Source organism: Bipolaris maydis, assembly GCF_028858645.1.
Source record: "Bipolaris maydis strain C4 unplaced genomic scaffold PSV08scaffold_6, whole genome shotgun sequence".
In the NCBI taxonomy this organism is placed as follows: Eukaryota; Fungi; Ascomycota; class Dothideomycetes; order Pleosporales; family Pleosporaceae; genus Bipolaris; species Bipolaris maydis.
Window position 1 is genome coordinate 154,013 of NW_027093862.1, and position 20,624 is coordinate 174,636.

The 20,624-nt window shown below is 55.2% G+C and overlaps 5 protein-coding genes across 5 annotated transcripts; 2 read left to right on the forward strand and 3 right to left on the reverse strand.

The window, feature by feature from the left end:
• Positions 1 to 449: 449 nt before the first annotated feature.
• On the forward strand, positions 450 to 5,119 carry PSV08DRAFT_401263 (fumarate reductase; the record flags this gene model as incomplete). The annotated part of the gene is made up of 7 exons (XM_014219629.2): positions 450 to 483; positions 544 to 612; positions 679 to 916; positions 973 to 1,436; positions 1,487 to 2,531; positions 2,879 to 3,239; positions 3,298 to 5,119. The coding sequence occupies 7 exons, from the start codon at positions 450 to 452 to the stop codon at positions 5,029 to 5,031; spliced, it is 3,945 nt and encodes a 1,314-aa protein (XP_014075104.2). The 3' UTR covers positions 5,032 to 5,119.
• A 71-nt stretch (positions 5,120 to 5,190) lies between these two features.
• On the reverse strand, positions 5,191 to 8,731 carry PSV08DRAFT_409245 (tRNA synthetases class II (A)-domain-containing protein; the record flags this gene model as incomplete). Its single annotated transcript, XM_014219631.2, has 3 exons — positions 5,191 to 5,568; positions 5,679 to 8,308; positions 8,389 to 8,731. 3 exons carry the CDS (start codon positions 8,729 to 8,731, stop codon positions 5,389 to 5,391), a joined length of 3,153 nt encoding a protein of 1,050 aa, XP_014075106.2. The 3' UTR covers positions 5,191 to 5,388.
• A 355-nt stretch (positions 8,732 to 9,086) lies between these two features.
• On the forward strand, positions 9,087 to 9,896 carry PSV08DRAFT_178934 (uncharacterized protein; the record flags this gene model as incomplete). Its single annotated transcript, XM_014219632.1, has 2 exons — positions 9,087 to 9,234; positions 9,298 to 9,896. 2 exons carry the CDS (start codon positions 9,087 to 9,089, stop codon positions 9,894 to 9,896), a joined length of 747 nt encoding a protein of 248 aa, XP_014075107.1.
• Positions 9,897 to 10,362: 466 nt separating this feature from the next.
• PSV08DRAFT_38712 (uncharacterized protein) lies at positions 10,363 to 11,282 on the reverse strand. Its single transcript, XM_014219633.2, has 3 exons — positions 11,090 to 11,282; positions 10,895 to 11,023; positions 10,363 to 10,834 (listed from the first exon to the last, which is right to left on the reverse strand). Exons 1-3 carry the CDS (start codon positions 11,174 to 11,176, stop codon positions 10,415 to 10,417), a joined length of 636 nt encoding a protein of 211 aa, XP_014075108.1. The 5' UTR covers positions 11,177 to 11,282; the 3' UTR covers positions 10,363 to 10,414.
• A 1,408-nt stretch (positions 11,283 to 12,690) lies between these two features.
• Positions 12,691 to 18,052, reverse strand: PSV08DRAFT_200994 (uncharacterized protein; the record flags this gene model as incomplete). Its single annotated transcript, XM_014219634.1, has 4 exons — positions 12,691 to 14,600; positions 14,648 to 16,568; positions 16,657 to 17,056; positions 17,152 to 18,052. 4 exons carry the CDS (start codon positions 18,050 to 18,052, stop codon positions 12,741 to 12,743), a joined length of 5,082 nt encoding a protein of 1,693 aa, XP_014075109.1. The 3' UTR covers positions 12,691 to 12,740.
• Positions 18,053 to 20,624: the final 2,572 nt, after the last annotated feature.

Genomic DNA, 20,624 nt, shown 5'->3' on the forward strand with positions numbered 1-20,624 from the left:
ACTTGCCCCAGGTTTCGCTGATGCAAGCCCGCAGCGCAGTTCCTCGGCCTTGCCAGACTGAGCAGACGCGCTGGGCCGGGGCGAGCCCACCAACCACAGCGCCCGCAAGCCCGTCATGTGGGTGCTGGCCACGATGCACAGCTCCTTCACATGCCACACACGCGCACGGAGGCCAACCGTCGGCTCGACTTAGTAAGTATAGCATCGACACACGCATGCGCAACTGCTGCGATGCTGAGGCTCGCGCTTTGACGGACAAACACGCGCTGCCTCATTGGCCCCGCAGCCATGGGCCGGGGCATGCGGGTTAGCGCATTGTCCACTTCCGAGGCACAAGCTGCATGCATACAAAGTAGACGCCGCTCCCCCAGGCTTTTCCTCTGCTCTCCTGCTCTCTGCACTCTCCTCATCTTCTGTCCTTGTCCTGGCTTCCATCTGCATCCATCATCATGCCCGAGAGAGTCATTGTCGTCGGTGCTGGCTGTATGCATTCCCGCCGCCCTCGCTGCCGTGATGCGCATGACTGACTGACATGACCTGCAGTATCCGGCCTGAGCGCCGCCCACACCATCTACCTTGCTGGAGGCAATGTAGTGCTCCTTGACAAGAACAGTAAGTGTTGCGCAACCCTGCCGCTTTGCATCTCTCAAGAGCGCCGCCGATGCTGACTCGGCGCAGACTTCATGGGAGGCAACTCCACCAAGGCCACATCCGGAATCAACGGTGCCCTCACCAGGACGCAGGTCGATGCAAAGATTGGCGACAGCGTCAAGCAGTTCTACGATGACACACTCAAGTCGGCGCGCGACAAGGCCCGCCCAGACTTGATCAAGGTCCTCACCTACAAGTCGGCCGCTGCCGTCGAGTGGCTGATGGACGTCTTCAACCTCGACCTGACTCTGGTCTCGCGCTTGGGGTGCGTTTTCCTCGGACCCTCCAGCTTTGGCGTGCGCATACTGACAAGCTCGCCAGTGGTCACTCCCAGCCCCGAACCCACCGTGGCCACGATGCAAAGTTCCCCGGCATGGCCATCACATATGCCTTGATGCAGCGATTCGAAGAGCTTGCCGAGCAAGAGCCCGAGCGCGTCCAGCTGGTCAAGAAGGCCAAGGTCACCAAGGTCAACACCGAGGGCAACCGCGCCACCGGTGTCACATATACCTTCAACGGCGAGGAGACCACGCTCGAGGGCCCCGTCGTCCTGGCCACTGGTGGTTACGCTGCCGACTTCACAGAAGACTCCCTTCTCAAGAAGTGGAGGCCAGACACGTACGACCTCTCCACCACCAACGGCGCCCACGCCACTGGTGACGGACACAAGATGCTCATGAAGATTGGTGCCAATGGCATTGACATGGACAAGGTCCAGGTCCACCCCACTGGTCTGGTAGACCCCAAGGATCCCACGGCCAAGACCAAGTTCCTGGCTGCCGAAGGTACGTTTATGCACACTCACACGCGGCAAACATGCGCTGATATTATTTAGCTCTCCGTGGTGAGGGTGGTATCCTCCTCAACAACAAGGGCAAGCGCTTCTGCGATGACCTCGGCCACCGTGACTACGTCTCCGGCATGATGTGGGGCGAGAAGGAGAAGGGCAACTGGCCCATCCGCCTCGTGCTCAACTCCAAGGCATCCAACATCCTTGACTTCCACACCAGGCATTACTCTGGCCGTGGCCTGATGAAGAAGATGTCCGGTAAGGAGCTGGCCAAGGAGATTGGTGTGAGCGAGAAGGAGCTCCAGGCCGAGTTCCAGAGCTACAACTCGATTGCCAAGGGCGAGAAGAAGGATGAGTGGAACAAGAAGTACTTCCACAACCTGCCCTTTGACATCAACGACACCTTCCACGTTGCCCAGATGGAGCCTGTGCTCCACTTCACCATGGGTGGCATTGAGATCAACGACCAGGCACAGTGCTTGAACTCCAACGGCGAGCCATTCGAGGGTCTGTATGTCTGCGGTGAGCTTGCTGGCGGTGTCCACGGCGCCAACCGTCTCGGCGGATCATCACTTCTGGGCTGCGTTGTCTACGGTCGCGTAGCAGGAGAGTCTGCATCCAAGTACCTCTTCCAACAGGCGCTCAACAAGTCCGGTGGTGCTGCCGTATCTCGTCTCGGTCAAATCTCGCTCCACATTGACCCGTCGCAGCCTGGCAAGGTGTCTGTAGAGTGGGGCAACGGTGTTAGCAGCTCGCAGACTAGTGTCAGCTCGGCAGACCCCGTTGCACAACAGAAGCAGGCGTCGGCGGCGCCTGTCTTGTCGAGCAAGGCCGACTCGAGCGACCCGGGCAAAGTTTCCAAGCCCAATGCGCCCCAAAAGTTCACCATCCCTGACAAGGAGTTTACGCTCGAGGAGGTTGCCAAGCACAACAAGAAGGACGATCTGTGGATTGCCGTAAAGGGCATTGTCATGGACGTCACCAACTGGACGGACGAGCACCCAGGCGGCCCCCAGGCGCTCTTCAGCCACATGGGCAAGGACGCTTCCGAGGAGTTTGAGATGCTGCACGATGATGAGGTTATTCCCAAGTATGCGCCCGAAATTGTTATTGGACGCGTCAAGGGTCAAAAGGTTACTCTGGAATACTAGAGGTTGGATTCCCATACTGTCTGTACTTATAGCCTGTTCTTTTTGAAATCATATCATTTACAAGTTCATCATTGTCTTGAATTGTTGGAGCATGATGACTGTACTGTTGAGTGTGCGTGCATAGTGAAATCTAGGTGTAGGCCGCATAGAGGCAACCCGCGGTACCGCAAGCTGGCCCTTGGACCCTGGCCGCAATTTCCCCAGACCCAAGACCCAGACCACGACTGCCGCACATGAGTTGCCCCCCTTTGAGCATTTCCCAAGCACAATGACTACCACCGCGTAGCCACTTTTTTTGCACACTCACACCCTCTTGGTCCAAAGATGCTGCGCCAGTCGTTCCTCTTCTTTTCCATCAGACAATGACGACATATGACGAGTATGGCGTTCCCGTCGGCGCATACTCTGAGCCAGAGAGTTTGACATACCAAGCCTGGAGGCTTGCCCGAGCATTCTACCTGTACCGGATACGTCCTGCAGTGCAGGAGAGGCGGAATGCCCTACGCAATTCCACATGGAGTCCCCGCCAGCTTTTCAGTCTGGTGAATGCGCTCGTTGTAGTATGGTGGTTTGTCCTGTACTGGGGTGAGCGAGGCGTCTTCAACAGCGCCATCGAGAGCTGCAACTGGAACAAGTGGGAAGACTGGGTATGGAAATGGTAGACATGATGAACAAGGAATGCGCAAAGCTGACCGCGACATGTAGGAAGCCGGCGCAAACCCACATAGGCTCATCTTTGTCGCCGACCCGCAGCTCATTGACCCGCATACGTATCCTGGCCGCCCGTGGCCTCTCAATCCCCTGGCCTACAAGTACACCGACCTCTACCTACGACGAACGTACTCGCGCTTCCAAACCATTCTCTATCCAGATACCATCTTCTTCCTCGGTGACCTCTTTGACGGCGGCCGTGAGTGGTCGACGCGCACAACCACCTCACCCGAGCAGCAGTACCACAGATATGGCAACGACTTTTGGCAGAAGGAATACATGCGTTTTAGCGATTTATTTTTCAAGCATTGGGGCGATGGAGGCATGGAGCCACGGCCGGGGCAGCCAGGCAGGAAGCTGATAACCAGTCTGCCTGGCAATCACGACCTGGGATTCGCAAGAGGTGTTCAGATTGGGGTCAGGAACCGTTTCAATGCCTATTTTGGCGATGGTAACAGGATCGATGTTATTGCAAACCACACGTTTGTCTCAATTGACAGCGTATCGCTGAGTGCGCTGGGCCAGGAATCACCTGAGCAAGTGGAAAACATCTGGCGACCTACAAAGGACTTTCTGGAGGATGCAAAGAAGCGTAAGAGACGGCTTGTACAACGCGAACTCCGCGCCCAACAGGGTCTGAGACCATACCCGGGCATGCCTCATTACGATATCAAAGCCGAGGATTTGTCAAAGTCTCAGCTCCCACATGCAAACGACGATGTGACTGAGTTCCCAACCATTCTATTGTCACACGTTCCACTCTTCCGCCCGCCAGGCACGCCCTGTGGCCCTCTTCGCGAGCACTGGCCTCCAACCCCTCCTCCACCTGGCCAACCGCCTCTGGAACACGACGACCGCAATGCCATTTCTGTGCGCGGTGGATACCAGTACCAGAACGTGCTCAACCGCGAAATCACAGCCGATATCGCTGAAAAGGTCGGAGACATCCGCTACGCCTTCTCGGGCGATGACCACGACTACTGCGAGGTGCTGCACAAAGCTTATACAAGCGCCGGCGGCGGCATTCGCGAGATAACCGTCAAGAGCATCAGCTGGGCCATGGGCGTTCGCCTCCCCGGCATCGTGCTCCTCTCCCTCTGGAACCCCGTCGACTCGCACGGCAACCCCAAGACGGGCGACGCCAGCAAAACAGTCCAGTCCAAACTCTGCATTCTGCCCGACCAAATCGGTACCTTTTTGAAATACGGCCTCCTCTTCGGCCTCACCGTTGCACTCTTGACCCTCCGCGCCGCCCTCCTGGCCACAGGCATCTTACCCACAACCCCCGAGGCTCCCGAGGCCCCTCTCCTCCCCACTATCAACACACCCCCATCTTCTATCTCCTCTGCCGAACACGAAAAATCAACAGCCCAACGCATGGCCCCTTCTTCTTCTTCTTCGGAATACGAAACTCACTCGTCACACTCGTCCACGTCGTCTGATCGCAGTACAAGTCATAAGCCGGGCGTTCGCACCACGAGAGCCCATACGCGCAGTAACATTGCTGCGGAGAATGAGGAGCTGAGGGCAAACAAACCGAGGATTTATGCGAGTTATCAGAATAGCAGTCCTGGTAGTCTTGGTACGGCCAAGAGTGCAAGGTTAGTGGCAAGGAGTGGCAGGAGGAAAGGTGGATTGGAGATTTTCTGCGACGAACTTGGGAGTGGCTTGGGGACCGTGGTGCTGTGTGGGGGGTTGTGGTATGTTTTGTTGGTTTGGAAGGGGTGATGTGGAGATGAGGAAGGAGGTGGGGTTTGTAGTAGTAGTAGTAGTAGTAGTAGTAGATGAGAGAAAGTTTAGTTTGGTTGTTTTTTTCAGAAAAAATCTTTCGCTCCTTTTTTTTTTAAAAAAAAACGCAAGGCTTATGGTTTAGGATTTGATCAAGGCACAGGTGATGCAAGAATTGGAAAAATACCACCACACAATCATCATCTTTCATCAACTCCCTATTCCCACTTATTTGAAAGAAAAAACAAAATTAATCGTACAAGCTTCAAATTTTCAGACTATGCGTCTATTCACCACCCATCTATGTATCAAAATCACCCACCCTATTTCTTCCACAACAACAACAACAACAAACACCTACAACTTAAAATTCTCAATCCACTTCCTCGCCTCCTCAACGCCCTCATCCACCTTATCCACATTGGTACCCTGGCCAATCGCAGTTGGAGCACCAGGCTTGCCACCCGCCTTACCGCCGATAATAGGCGTGACTGCCGAAGCCCACTTGGGGCCGTCTGCGCCTGCGTTCTTGAAGGGCTATTTATTGATATATATATTAGCAATTCTTCATTCTTTCTTTTTTTCTAAGCGAGTAGAGTTGGGAAGGGGAGGGGAATGCGAAAAGAAAAAAAACAAAAAACACTCACCTCACTAACATAGCACCCGTGAACCACCTTGCCCTCGTCAGGCGAAGCGGAGAACAAGTACAATGAACGATCCTTGAGTGCACTCTTGGGACCAGAGATAGTCTTGATGACTTCGCTAATGGCCTTGTTGACGTTACTTGACCAGTCGAGCTTCTTGACCATGAATTTGTTCTTCTCATCCTCAAAGAACTTGGTCACCTCATCCAGAACACGCTTGTTATCAGCCTTGGCCGCGGCCTTTTGTTCGTCGAGGATGCTCTTCTGGATCTTGGCGAATTGCTCGCGGAGTTTGTTCTTTGACAGGGCTGAGATGGTCAGGTTGTTGAGGTCGACACCGATTTTCTTTGCTTCGGCTTCTTTTTGGGGCCCAAATGGCATCTTGCCCATGGCTTCGACGCGTTCTTGGAACTCGCCGGCGACGCGCTGGACGTTGTAGGCTTCTTGGCCTGTTACGGCGACGATACGGCGGATGCCCTTTGCGATACCGGATTCCTCCAGGATGACGAGGTCCTTGATCTCACCAGTCTTGAGTACGTGGGTTCCACCACAGAACTCAATTGAGAGCTTTTCCCACTGTTCGTTCTTGACATCTTTGAGGAGCTCTTCGACGGGCACACCGACCGAGACGACACGGACTGGGTCAGGATATGTTTCGCCAAAGACGGCACGTACGCCTCGAATCTCCTTTGCAGACGCAAGCGGTACCTCCTTGGCATACACTTGCTTATCTTCCTTGATGTACGTGGATGAGATTTTCTCCACCTTGTCAAGCTCAGCATCTGACAAACCGGCCTTGTGTGAAAAGTCAAAACGCAGCTTCTCTGGTGCAACGAGCGAACCCTTCTGGTCGACTTCATTGCCGAGTACCTCGCGAAGAGCGTAGTTGAGGACGTGTGTGCCTGTGTGGTTATTACGGATAGGATGTCTCCGCAGCTCATCGAACTCAGCAATGACCTCGCTTCCTACACTCAACTCTCCGTACTTGATGTAACCAGTATGCAATACATAACCAGCATACACCTGGACATTTTCAATGCTGATTTCAGCCTCGCCGTCAACCAACAGCTTTCCAGTGTCGAATTCTTGACCACCTTGCTCAGCATAGAAATTTGTGCGATCCAGCAAGACACCAAACTGCTCGCCCTTTGGCACCTCAGCAGTAGACTTGAGGAACTTCTTGTTGTGATATATAGCTTTGATGACGGCAGTGATGTTCTCGCGGCCAAACTTTGGTGAATCGTCCGTCTTTGGAACCTCTGGCATGTTTTCCAGCGCACCAAGGTCGTGTACGTCAAACTTGACAAGCAGACCAGCAGCCTTCTTGTCGCCTTTGCTGGCCTCGCGGGCCTTTTCTTGTGCCACCTCGACTTCCTCGTCATTGATCTTCAAGCCCCGCTCTTCAGCCATGAGTTTTGTCAGATCGACAGGGAAACCGTACGTGTCGTACAACCGCCAGACATCGTCTCCTGGCAGCTCATCCGATCCCTTCGTCTTGGCCTTTTGCGCATACTTTTCGAAAATAGTTTCACCGCGATCCAGCGACTTGGCAAAGGCCTTTTCCTCCTCATCCAGTATCTCAATGATGTCCTGCTGCTTCTTCCTAATCTCGGGGAACATGTCTCCCATCTGGTCGACGAGCGTGGGGACAATCTTGGAGAAGAAGTCGCCAATGTCACAGGCAAAGTACTTGCGCGCATAGCGAGCACCTCTTCGCAGCACTCGGCGCACAACGTACCCTCGGCCAACGTTGTTTGGTACACCACCGTCGGCAATGGCGAAGCTCATCATTCGGACGTGGTCTGCGACGACTCGGTATGCGGTATCGATGCCATCCGGGTCCTCGTCACCAAACTTGCCCCTGTACTCGCGTGCTCCAGTGATTTCCTGAATCTTGTGGAACAATGGCGTGAAAACATCAGTGTCGTAGTTTGACTTTTTGTGTTGCAGCACCGAGACGAGTCGCTCGTATCCCATACCGGTGTCGATGTGCTTGTTGGGCAGTGGTCGCAGTGATCGGTCGGGTTCGCGGTTGTACTGCATGAAGACGTTGTTCCAGATCTCAATGACCTCGGGATCGTCCATGTTGACGAGCGAAGCGGCGTTCCTGTACTGACCATTCTCCGGCTCCCTCAAGTCATAGTGTACCTCTGAACAAGGCCCACATGGACCCTGGTCGCCCATTTCCCAAAAGTTGTCCTTCATGTCGCCGGGCAGAATGTGGTCCTCGGGCACGCCAGCCTTGAGCCACAGCTCCTTGGCCTCGAGATCGGGCTCCAGCTCGTCGGTGCCTTCAAAGTAGGTGACATAGAGCCTCTTGGGGTCGATGCCGTAGACCTTTGTGAGCAGCTCCCAGGTGAAGCCAATGGCCTCCTTCTTGAAGTAGTCGCCGAAGCTCCAGTTGCCCAGCATCTCAAAGAAGGTGTGGTGGTAGCTGTCCTTGCCGACATCGTCGAGGTCGTTGTGCTTTCCGCCGGCGCGAATGCATTTTTGCGAGTTTGCGGCGCGCTTGAGCTGGGCAAAGTCGGACGAGGGGTCGATTGTGCCTTGGAAGATGGCCTTGTACTGGTTCATGCCCGCATTGGTGAAGAGGAGCGTGGGGTCGGAGAGGGGCACGACCGACGAGGAAGGCACTGTTGTTGTGGGAGTCAATTGACATGATGCTGGGGAGAGAGAGGGGCAGCAAAGGCACAGTGGGGGGCTGAGAGCATACCAAACGTGTGTCCGCGCTCCCTGAAGTAGTCGAGAAAGGTCTGGCGCACGCGGACGGCGCCCCATTCGTGCTTCTCCTGGGCAAGCGACATGGTTGCGGCCGGCGCAGTGGTGGCGGTGGTGGTGGTGGTGGTGGTGGTGGTGGTGGGCAGGGAGGGGTCGGGGGAGGGGCAGGGAGAGGACGAGGAGGAGGGGTGTCGGGGTCTGCAAAGCGGGCGCGTGCAGGAGAACAGGCGAGAGGACAAGGCCGGAGGCAGCGTCAATGGCAACCGGCCGCCGATGGCTCTGGGCCGTGGGTGACTCAGAGGGGCGGCCGCTATCTTGCGGTGCAGCAGCAGCAGCATTCACCAGGCCTGACCAGCCCCAAACCAGACACAACGGTGGGTGCGTGGGTGCGTGGGTGCGTGGGTGCGTGCTGCACGCCCATGCGAAGCCCATGGGAGGCGAGGGCGGGGCGCCATCATGGCCGGTGGGCGGTCGGCCGTGGCCCTTCTGGAAGCTTCACGCACCTGCGCCCAGCCTCGTGCCGCTGCCGCCCCCATCCGCCTATAACACGCCAGTCCACCATGTCCCTGACCTCGTCCGATGCCCCCGACGACCCTGAACGGCCAGGACACTGCTACATGCTCACCCTCTTCTCCTCGTCTCCAACAGTCCGCCCCGTCTGAACATCCAAGCGGCACAGGTTGCAATGCATGCATGGCCCAAGTCGTAGCGCACAGTAGCCAGGCCCGGCCCGCCTCGTATGCGCAACAGCAGAATGCGCCCCACGGCAAGAAGAGGCCCGCCGACGGCTCGCTGGAGAACGAGCAGCGGCTGAGCAAGCGCTTTGATCTGTTGAATCTGGGTATGTCCATCGTCTTTCCCCTTGTCGTCTGGCACACGCGTACTGACAGCACCCATCTCGCAGTCGACCACAATGGCACGCGCCTCTACATACCCGTCCCAGGCTCCTCGCAAGGCGCAAACACCACACCCGCCCACGCGTCGCCCAGCCAGCATCCCGTCCCCGTCGCCGACGCCCTCGCCTTCGCCTCGACCCGGCCCCGCCGCGACCGCAAGCCATCGCGCGCCCAGGACGCCATGGACGTCGAAGACACCCCCCACCGCGTCTACATCTCGGACCTCAGCGCCGAGCTCAGCGACATCGAGTCGGATGAGGAAAACCCCATTTTCCTCTCCGACATTGAAAAGCACCTCTCCAAGATCCCTGCCCACGTCCTGCGCGGCCCAGACCCAACGCCTACCCGCGACAACCAGATGGTGCTGTACAATGTCCCCACCAGCCTGACGGTCCCTGAGGCCCAGGATAACGTGCGCAAGGCCATTGTCGAGACGCGCCAGCGCATTCGCGACAGACAGGTTAATCCCCTTACCGAGCCTCCCAGTGTTTTTGCAAGAGGCGCTGCGTCCCCGTCGACGGGAGCATCCACGAGTATGATGATGGATAAGAGTAATGATATACCCCCTGCCGACGAAGTCACCGGAGATGCCATGGACATTGACTGATGCAACTGATTATGTGTTTTTTTAACCCTCTCATATCACGACTTTTTTACACAGTATGCACACGACTTGCACTTTTAGTCATGCATACATACATACATATATATATATATATATGTATGTATATATACATCTCACTCACGAATGCCATGACCCTTGAATTCTTCTTTCTCTTTTCGAATCAAATCGAATAAAAAAATTTCAATAAATAACGCTCGCTTTGCTATCATGTGAATTAACGTTAAAAAAAATGGCGATGCTTTCTCCATCTCTTCCCCCTTTGATTACAATTGTCGTCTTTCTGTTCTGTACAAAAAAAGACTACAACCATCCCCTTATCTTCCTCGTCCCATTCCCCGCCCCCCCCCAAAAGAATACACGGGAGGTATGATCCAGTCACACACACTCTCTCTTTGAATTCTCTTTCAAGTAACAAAAAAATTTCTTATACATGGATAGAAACTTATAATTTTTTTCCTTTTTGGTCTCTCCAGCGGAGGAGAGAAGACGCCAAAGAGTTTTTACCGCCTAAACCGGCCTAGGACGCCCATGATCTTTGCTTGAGCTGGTCTGGGCGGTAGTTCTTGGGATGATGCTTGCCCTTGCTCAACGTCCGACGTCGCAGGAGCACCACCTACCACCCCACTCTGTTGGGGTCCCGCCTGCGCTGGTGCCATTGGTGGTCCGCCGTACTGTCCCATTTCCATGGCATACTGGTTCGGGGCAGTCTTTGCAGAGCCCTGTGGTGCGAAGTACTGGGGCGGCGCATCGCTGTTTTGATACAGTGGCGGGGGTTCCGCCCACGCGCCGTCTTGACGCTGCGTGTACTGGGGATTTGCGGCGTTGTTGGGGACACTGTAAGGGTTTTGTGTTTGGTAGAAGGTGAAGTGGTTTTGAGGCACTTGACCGTGGCGTTGGCGTTCCGAGTAGGAGATTAGGAACTAGGTGGGTGTTAGTACACTATTGTCTGTGTGACACGTGGAACAGGGCAAAGGACGTACGCGGTGATACGACAGCAGCGGTAGACCCTTTCGTAACCGTCTCCTTGCGTGGATGCGGCCGCCGACGAACCAGCCAAAGAATATGATGAAGAAGAGGGCGAAGATGATCCATTTGATGATGATGCCTTTCTGTTAATCTCAAAGTTAGTTTCCTCCTTTCGCATTTATTGCTAGCAAATGCAATACAACACGTACCTCTGTGTACCAAAATCCGTCTTCGACAAAACATTCCGTATCGCCGTCCACCGTCTCGTCGCAGTAATATCTCTTTAACAGAGCCATGGCTGTATATGTGGATATGTCTATGTATGTGTGTTTGTATATGCAAATTTCCACTTGTGCAAGCGGACGGACACCTCTCCCGGGTATATTGACCAAAACAAATGCAAACAATGGAAAAACGATGAACAACCCAGAAATCAGATGTGGAAAGTGGAGAGGACTAGGGCGTAGGAGGAGGAAATCTCCAAGTGGAAAAATAATAATAATAATAAGATGGGAACGTGGGGAATCAGAAATCTCGAGTCGTATAGTGATAATAAGAGGGCGCGAAAGCGGGTTGCCGCGCAGGGCCAGAGGGGTGATATGCAGCCCCTCTCAGCAGGTAGCAGGCCGGGACAAGCTGCGCCACTCAAACTCGCGGTTGGCTCGCCTTCGGTCACCCGAGATGCCGCGGGCAATGTGTGCGTCGCGTCTGGGAGAGGGTTTGGCAACGGGCGGTGTTTCACCCGTGTGTGGCGTGGGTGTGTGGTGGTTTCAAGTTTGCAGCAGGCAGGCAGCCAACGTCGATTTTGAACGAGGGGACACTTGTTGCCGGACGACTAGTATAGGGGAGTGACAGGATGCAGCAGAATAAGCGACGAGGACGAGGTTATAGCGAAGGTCACTAATGCGCGACTGGAGAGAGAGAGATGGAGAGAGATGGACAAGGAAAAGGACAAAAGAAAGCGGGGATCAATAGTGGTGGGGCTGGTGACAAGTCGAGGTTGGGGAAGAGAGGAGGTCGGGATGCTGAGGTCGAGGGAGACCTGGTTAGCACATGCAAGGGACGCGCGGATTGGCGTGGCGTGGCGTGGCGTGGGCCGGGTCGCGCAACCGTCTTCCCCTTGCAGGCCTGGCGTGCCCCAGCCCCAGAAAGCTTATTGTCGTCGTCGTCGCCCACATGACTGCGAGTAGCATACGTCAGCTGTGCCTGCCGGCGCCGAACCCTCTGCCCTTACGCCCCTTACGCCTGCTCTCCTCACATCAGCCTCGTAACGGATTATCCCACTGTGGCTGTGGCGCCATTTACCTCGGAAAAAGTAAGCATCCAAACCATGCCGCGACACTTGTTGAGGGCGAGTAGTCGATATTGAAACATGTTTTTCTTCGGTGCGCGCGTTAGCCATGCTCAACCAGCCATGCCCACGCTTCTTGGCTCCCCGACAATGAATCATAGACGCTGCCCTGCCCGCTTCCTGCTACCATCCGCCCCGCCGCGAGCCTCACGCAAAACAAAGAATGACAAACACTGACCAACAAAGACGTTGTGGTATAATGCCACCAAACGCCACGACACAAAAGTCACAGACCCAACAATGCCCCTACCACATGCAACTGTTAAACCCTTTGCCTTGCCTCGCCACACTCCAAGTCTCCTGTCTGGTTTCGCAATACCGAGCACTGCATCGCTGAGCACATGTACTTGTCCCTACACTGCATGCTAGAAATGCCAAAAGGGCGTCGACTCCGACCCCACGCTTCAAGCATAATAGACAAGAAAAAAAATACGTCAACAAAGAAAAAGGAAAGAAAAAGAGTCAAACCCAGTTGTGTACAATTACATCAAAGTTAGAGTAAGCAAAGTCTAATGCAGCAAGTTGCGAAGTGACGGACTAGCACTTGCCCCCGTGCTTGCCCGTTCAATTGGCGCCGATGTCACCACCGGAGCATCCCGCATCACCGCGTCCATAGGCGTAGCCGGCCTGCCAGTTGCAGGACTACCATGGATCCCCGGGTATTGCGCTACCGCAGGAGGCGGAGGTGCAATGAATGCGCTTTCGCGTGAGGCTGCGTGTGCGTGATGATGCGTGGGCGAGAACGGTATTGTCCTAGCCGACGGTATCGCACCATTCACCAGCATGGAGCCGTTGCCGTGGTGCAGCTGCGGTGGTCCGCTAATAGGCGGTCCCGAATACGGTGGTCGAAGCCCTGCTGCTACAATCGCCGAGTGCATCGGCGCACCCGAAAAGGCCGCGTATCCATTCGGCTGAGGCGGATACGGGGCGTGGTAAGGAGCGTTGTGGCCTACCGATGGAGCTGGTAGCGGCGGGGGCACATATCCGCTGCCATTGGGTAGGTGATGGCCAGGCCCAGGCGGTACACCACTGTGCCATGACGGCAGTGGAGGCGGTTGGTTTGGCGGACCACCGGGCAGTGTCCATGTACCAGCCAACGCAGGCGGAGGTGGTGCGTATTGTGGAATCTGCGCTGCAGGTAGGGGGTATTGTTGCGGGGGCTCTTTGAATATCGAGACGGACCTCGCTCGCTCCTCCTCTTCTTCATCCGTCCCATTCTTCCTCTTCCAATGGCATTTTTGACACAGATAGGCACCAGACGAAGCAACTGCCCCTCTGGTATCCAAGCGCAGGCTCTTGCTTGTAGGCGAAGCAACAGCTGGAGCGTCCGACATGGCATGGTCCTCACCACCGTTTCCATTGACGATTTTGCCCTCCTCGAGAAGCGGCTTCCTCTCCATATGGCCGCTAAGATCCACGGCACTCTTCATGTCCAGCGGGCCATCCACTACCCGAGAAACTTGTCCTGGTGTTACTTCTCCATCCACCTTCCACCATCGTGGACTAGCCTCAATCTTGCAGCGTACGCACTTGCGTTCAGACTTGTACACTGATGGCTCACTTGGCTCTTCCTTGACAGATATGCCTGCGTTTGATTGACGTCCTCGTGCAGAAGTGGGAGTAGGGGCCGTGACTGCGGATGCCCTACGGTTAGCTGGTGCCGGCACAGCCTGCGGAGCGATGCGCGTCGACTGATCAACGAGATTGGCCTTGCGTGCTGTGCCCGTTAGAGTGAGATCAGCCTGCTTGAATTCGCGAGCAAAGAGCTGGAGCGCAATCAGATCGGTTCCTTCCACTTCCTCGTTCATTGGATGAACAATTGTCTTGGGGGTATGCTCTTTGCACCAGATGGCCGCAATCAGGGTCCCAGTTTCCCCATTCATAGTCACTGTGGGTACTGCGTCTCTGCGGGAGACCTTGACAGGGGTCATGTCGAAACCGAGTATGTAGCCATGGTTATGAGCACAGCCAACGTGGAATGTTGCGTGACATTGGAGACACGACGTGCATGCACCCTTGGTCGTTTTGCAGAGCTTGCAGACTGCGTCGTATCGAAGCGTTGGCGCTCCAATGCCCTCGACCATATCCAGGCGAGCCGCGTTGCTGAATTTGATCTCAGCGTGCCAGAGCGCACAGTACACGTGTACCCAGTTATTGTCAGCGGTTCGCTTGAGCGGCTCACGAGGGACAAGCGGTCGGCCTTTCTCCTGCTGCCGAAGGCGATATTCCTCTTTAGCCTTGTCGACAAGCTCCTTTTCTAGCCGCTCCTTCTCCCGATCGCGGTCAGTCTTCTTCTTGTGCGTAACCTTTGGTTGCTCATAAAACTCCTGTTCAGTATCTTTCTGAGGACATAGAACACATTCGTACGTCTAAGGTGTATTAGTATAAATTCCAGTAATGTAGCAATTTGACTTACATATGAGACGCTTTCCTTCTTGTCATTCTTGCAAGGATCACAGTACCACTTATTGGCTTGTCGTGTTTCTTCAACACCATAGCAGGCTTTGTGGACCGTCATCTTGCAAGCCGCACATTCCAGACGTGTGCCTTCTACTGATCGGCATACAGCGCAGGGCAAAGCTCGATACTTGGGGGGCGACGGGACCGGAGGAGGAGTAGGCGCTTTGACGACTGGAGCAGGCTTCTCCTTCTTCTCCTTCTTCGGAACAGGCTCGCTGACAGGGGTTGACGTCCCACTGTCTCCATTCACAGCGGCCACAGTTTTCTGCTTCTTCTTTGGTGGCTCTGCAACTGGCTGGGCTGTGGCGGCTGGGAGCTCGACATACTCGGGAGTAGCATTCTTCGAGCTGGGATCTGACTGTGCAGCGTAGACCTCACGCAGAAGCTCCTCGTCGATACGTCTCTTCCAAGCCTTTCCTCCGCCTTGAGCAACCTTCTTGGCAATCTCATCAACGTTTTCCCATGTCACTGCGTACTTGCGCCACAAGTTTGCACAACGTAGACAAAGCGCAATCAGGAACCCAGTCTTGTCCTTGGAACGGCCATCCGGTGGTACCATCTGGCCAGGAGTCACTCCGGGAGCCCGTCTCCACTGCCGAGAATGTCGAACTGCACAGAACTTGCATTGGAAAACCCGTTTGCGTTGAATGGCCTTGGCACTGTCAAATGCTGAATCGTCTTGGTCGTCCGCAACATCGTCAACAAGACGAGCTTGTGCATCAGGCTCAACCTTCTTGGTCCGACCTTTCCGGCTGCTGTATGAACCCCAAATCTCTCTTCCTTTAGGCGTCTTCTTCCACATGTAGTAGTAGCGTACGGCGTCTCCGTAGAACATGGTCTTGCTCGTGTGCTGGCGGACGAGCCTGATCTCTGAACCGTACTTTGCGACACCTTCGTTCCACTTCTTTTCTTCTTCCTTGGTTAGCTCGGGCTCCCTCAAATCTTTCCGCTTGTCAATCTTCTTGACATGCTTCAAAGCAACATCGGCATCGTATTGATGTTTAGTGAAGAGAGCCAGGCATTTATCCAAGAAATTTGTGTTGTAGGGCTCTACTCCAACGTGTGACTTGGCCAATGCTTTCGCTCGGTCCATGTAAGCTTTGACCTGATCTTCAGTGACTGTCGGCGCATTGTCTTCTCCTCGTGTCGAATGTACTCCCAAAGGAGGCATCTTGAAAATCAGCTCCGCAGTACATTTGGGATCCTTGTTTGGCAGGTCTTCACCGCGGCGAACATAGCCAGGAGGTTCATCCATGACCCATTTGGGGCGCTTAGCCTTCTCCGCCTTGTCGGCTTCGATTGCAGCGACCGTTTCTTTGGATAGCTTGCCTTCTTTCTTGTTGCCTGCTGCCTTGACATATCGCTTCTTGATCTCTGCAGGCTTGACAAATTCGACAGGATGCCCGTGCCAGACATTGACGTTAGCTTGGTGCCGGGGGCCTAGCCGTGAGCTGGCACGGGGATAGATTGCTCGATCATCGTACTGCAGTGCGTCCTCTACCCGGCAATGGATGCCAAGGTACCGCATAGGCCACATCTTGGCTAGAGCGATCTCTGCCTGCGTGGCAGGATGAGTGTCGATTTGGGAATCAGGATCCGGGGTTGGTGCATTGGTGTCGACGCCGGCCTCCTCCTCTTCCTCGTCTATTACCTCTTCTTCTTCAGCATCTTCATTGGTGGTGCCCAGACGCGCCTCCAGCTTCTTCTCTTGGGCCCTACTGCATGGTCCACAAGCCCAGGCAAAACCACGGGATGGCTTCTTGAGCAATGGTGGGCGAACACAGTTCATGTGATATGTGTTGTGGCATACTGCACATTCAACCGAATCATTCCTAATCAAGTTAGCTTCATCACGTGGACAAGTTGGACTGGAAGACCTACGCTGCGCAGTATCCAATACAACGCTTGCAGCTCTTGACGGCGCTGGTTAATTCTTTGACGCGACTAGTCTCGAGACAAATGTACTTCCATCGTTCGTCGAGCGCCTTCTTGACCTTGTCTGGGACGTTGATAACCGAGGAGACGGGGATGACGTCGTACCAGCGATGAATGAAGCGATCAAAGACTTGGTTGAACCAGAAACTGTCCTTGGTCTTGCGGTACTCGTCCAGGTCGCCAATCTCGCTGCGATGCAGAATCTGGCATTTCCCCCGGAGGGATGCAATGGGGCAAAGGTCTGAGTGCATCGTCGCATAGACGAGACGAGTGTCATTGTTGTAGCGCTGCACGTCTCGTGGGCGATAGAACCAATTGACGCGCAAAGACTCGACCCGCTTCTTGGGGTCGTTGTCGACGTGGATGAATTCCATGACCCGGCAGAGGTAGTAGGGCTCGCCGGGCGGCTCGCACACAAGGTACACTTGATCTGGACGTCCAATTAGAATGCATTACTCAACCCGCAGGACGTGGCTGGCGTAACGGAGCGACCGTCAGCTGCAGCCCAGACAAAACACAACTTACCATTGACTGACACGGTCTGGCCATCGTCAGCCTCGAGGCGGCCATTTTTGAGAATGGCAGCCGTGTTCTCAAAAGTCATCATGTTGGACTCTCGCGCGCTGCTGGCGGCTACCATGGTGCCGGCAGCCTGACTGCCGCGCTTCGCCCCTGCTTGGCTTGGCGCTGTGGCACTTGCGTGACTACCATTTGCGGCACTGGCAGCAGCGTTTTTGCGCCGTTTTGTTGGGGGCTGAGGCTGCGAAGTGCTAGATTGAGTCGCTGCAGCCGTGGCTGAGGTGCTGGGAGCAGTGGGATTCGCCGCGCTGTCCTTGGTGTTGGAGCCGGAATTACCCCACGACCCATTGCCTTGTGCAGGGCCGGAAGCTTTCTTTCCACTCACACTCGAAGCATGGCCGCTGTCGGGAGCCACGGAACTACGCGACGGTGGATCAGACACGTTGCCATTCGCAGATGCCGCTGGCACTTCAAAGTCCATTTCGGCGTCCTCTGCATAATTAGGTCGCGACCGGCCTGGGCGGCCTCGCGAGCGCGTGCCATATGATGATGCTGCTGCTGCTGCTGCCGCCGCCTCACCATTCAGCTCGGGCTCCTTGGGCAATGGTTTCGTTTTGCTAGAGGCACCATTGGCCGCTTCCAGGGAAGGCTGCACGTCGTCCATGGCTGAAGACGCGTCGTCGGCGTCTGGTGCGGGTTGGCGCACCTCGAGAGAAGCAGCGGGTGTCGAGTTCCGGGTGGAAGAAGCCCTGCTAGTGGATTTTGAAGGCGCCGCTTCTGATGCAGCGCCGGGAGGAGGCTGCAGACTGTTTGGCGCGTCCTCTTGGTTGCGCGGTGATGGGGCATTAGACAGGCCTCCAGTCGTCGAGGACGGAGCCTCGCCCCCGTCCATCTTTGCGTCGGCCATGGCGAATCTTGCACGGGGTAATAGACTTGATACGAACAATGGGCCAAAAGCCGGCGTGGAACCCTCTCAAAGCAGGCGCGGGCTGTCGCCGGGGTTGTTGGTGCGGAAAAGCCCGTCCAGTAGGGATATCAACGCAGCATGAGAATGCCTATGAGCGCATACACACGAACTTGGTGGGCAGTGGGTTTAAAGTGGGCAATTTGGAGCCTGTAGACGTTTGTTCTGATGGGGCCGATGGCGAAACCAGGTAATGTTTCACGATCTGGCGGGACAAGGCGAGGCGGGGGGGAGAAGGCAGTGAAGAAGGGAGCAGTGGTTGAAGGAATTGAGAGATGGCGAGGGCGGGATAGACTCGCTGTAGTATGGGTCTAACGGTGCCAAGCATGGCCCAAGGCTATGTCCGTGGGACCTAGTTCTTTCTTACGCATATCTCTCTTTCTCATCGGTGCTTCGAGCAACAGCACCCTCGCCCCAGCGCCAACACCCTCCCATGCTGCAGTGCTGCCCGCTCCGCTCCGTCTGCTGGGGGCCCGCTGCTGATGGGCGTCTGGGGACAGCGTGGTTTTGTTGATGGGTTTTTTGTGCGTCGTTCATGTTCACACGCTTCGTCAACCCACGATCTCCACGACCCCTGTCTAATCCTCATAGCCAGCGCCCCGCTCATACGGCGATTATCTCTGCTGTTGGGCAAGTTCTCCCAGATGTCTCAGTCGTGGTGCCGCACACACGGCCAGTCTGCACAGAGGTGACAGTCCAGGCACACTGCCCAGCAGCAGTCTGTCCGGACACGACAGCCTCCCCGCCCCATCTGGCACATGCGCCCCATGGTCTGATACTGGGCTGCATCTCACAATGGGCGCCGTGTGCGCGGCGTGGGCACACTGAGGAAGGTTGAAGGAGGCGATGTATGGTGGTCTACGTACTAAATCGATTTAGCGCTCGACAGGGGTCCAACGACATCTCGCAGCTCCTTCGACAGAGTCGTGGATGGGCATGCCGCATCTTCCACGACACACGCCCATGGTCACACTTGCTGGCCAGGTTGCTGTCAAGCGCCTGCTGCTCACGCGACGGCCAAACTCATAGCGCGCCGCTCTGCTTGCTTGCTAACAATGTCTTCCGCGGCCCTGGCTAACCTGCTAAGCTTGCTCGCGTATGACTCTCTTACACACAACCACTGCCTCGGGCCACATCAGCCCGGTCTCAGACGGCCCGACCATGTTCCTCTCCAGCCTGTGTTGTGTTGAGGGCGCATGTTTAGAGCGCTCGTAGTTGTGTCGCACGTCTGTCTGCGAAGCGGTGATGCAGCCGTTCGGTTCGCGGGATTACCCAGCGGCATCACTAGAGTAGACAGGGCCCTGGCCGCCCCCTTCCAAACACCAGCCGCACGCCAGCAAATCCTCATCAGCGTCACACTGCCCGCTCCCCATTCGCCCGCCTGGCCCAGCAAAATCCAGATCGTTACCGACACTCGCTTTGTGACTACTGCCGGCCACCCACTCACAACACTGAGTGCGCCCAGGGTGCCATCTAGCCGTGAGCCTGTGCCCATTTTCTACTCAAGCACCCAACAGGGCAGAACCATGTCGGCACAAACTCACTATGCCACTGTCAACCGTTGACCGCTGGTCAAACGCATATTCGCGCGTTTCCGACACCAGTCATGATCACCGTTGCCAAAATTCAACAGAGCTTCGGATTAAAGTGCCTCGGTTGCTTGCGGAACACGCAATCGGCCTTACAAGGGTGATCCCATCACTAAGCGCCTCCAATTGCTGGCAGCTTTAACCACAGGTACAACATGATAGTGTCAAATTACTTCTCCCATGTGGGCGACGCCGACTTGGAACTTGTTTAGACTGATACCAACGATATAAAATATGTGTGCAAGTATGGACAGCGTCCCGGCTGAAATGGAAGCAGATGGAATCGTAATGGCCGTATTCGGAAACCTCATGGTCATGAGTCGACTGCGACAACCCATACACGACGAATTAGAAGCCACCTTTATGACCTTGGCAAGCTTGTCTGAAGAGATGGGAAAATTCAAGGTGCAATTAAACATCGCAAAGGACAACACATCTTCTTACAGAACAACATGCATTGTGCTATATTTGCGTGCGTCGTTCCAGGGTCAAGAACAATGTGTACAAGGAGTGGCAAATATGCTCCGGACTGCGGATATTACCAACAGGCCCTCAGGGGCAGATCAGGATGATGGCAAAGAACCATCAGCCCCAACTCCTGGAATAGGAATAGTTTGACTTGACATATTTTCTTTGCTATGAGCAGAACAAGCAGGCAGCAGCAACGTTAGAGAACGGAAAGCACTCCGGTGGTGTCGGTGACGACAAAGAGTTTTGCGGCAGGGTGCCCAATGGGTGCAGACCAGCCTCGAGGTGAGAATCATCGATTCCAAAGCATTGTGGCAAAACGATCGCTGCGAGTGCAAGTAGACGTCTACCAGCCAGACTAATATATCGGAAATACGCAATCTCTAACAGGCGCTTTACTGGTCTTATCCCGGCAGCAGACTCTGTCGACCAAAAGACTGACGGAGCCTTGTTTCCAT

Excerpts from the sequence above, each read along its gene's own strand:
- PSV08DRAFT_38712 (XM_014219633.2), bottom strand. The coding sequence starts at position 11,176 with ATGGCTCTGTTAAAGAGATATTACTGCGACGAGACGGTGGACGGCGAT. Across the intron at positions 11,024-11,089 it reads ACGGATTTTGGTACACAGAG|AAAGGCATCATCATCAAATG; the intron begins GTACGTGTTGTA and ends TGAGATTAACAG. Across the intron at positions 10,835-10,894 it reads CGCTGCTGTCGTATCACCGC|TTCCTAATCTCCTACTCGGA; the intron begins GTACGTCCTTTG and ends ACACCCACCTAG.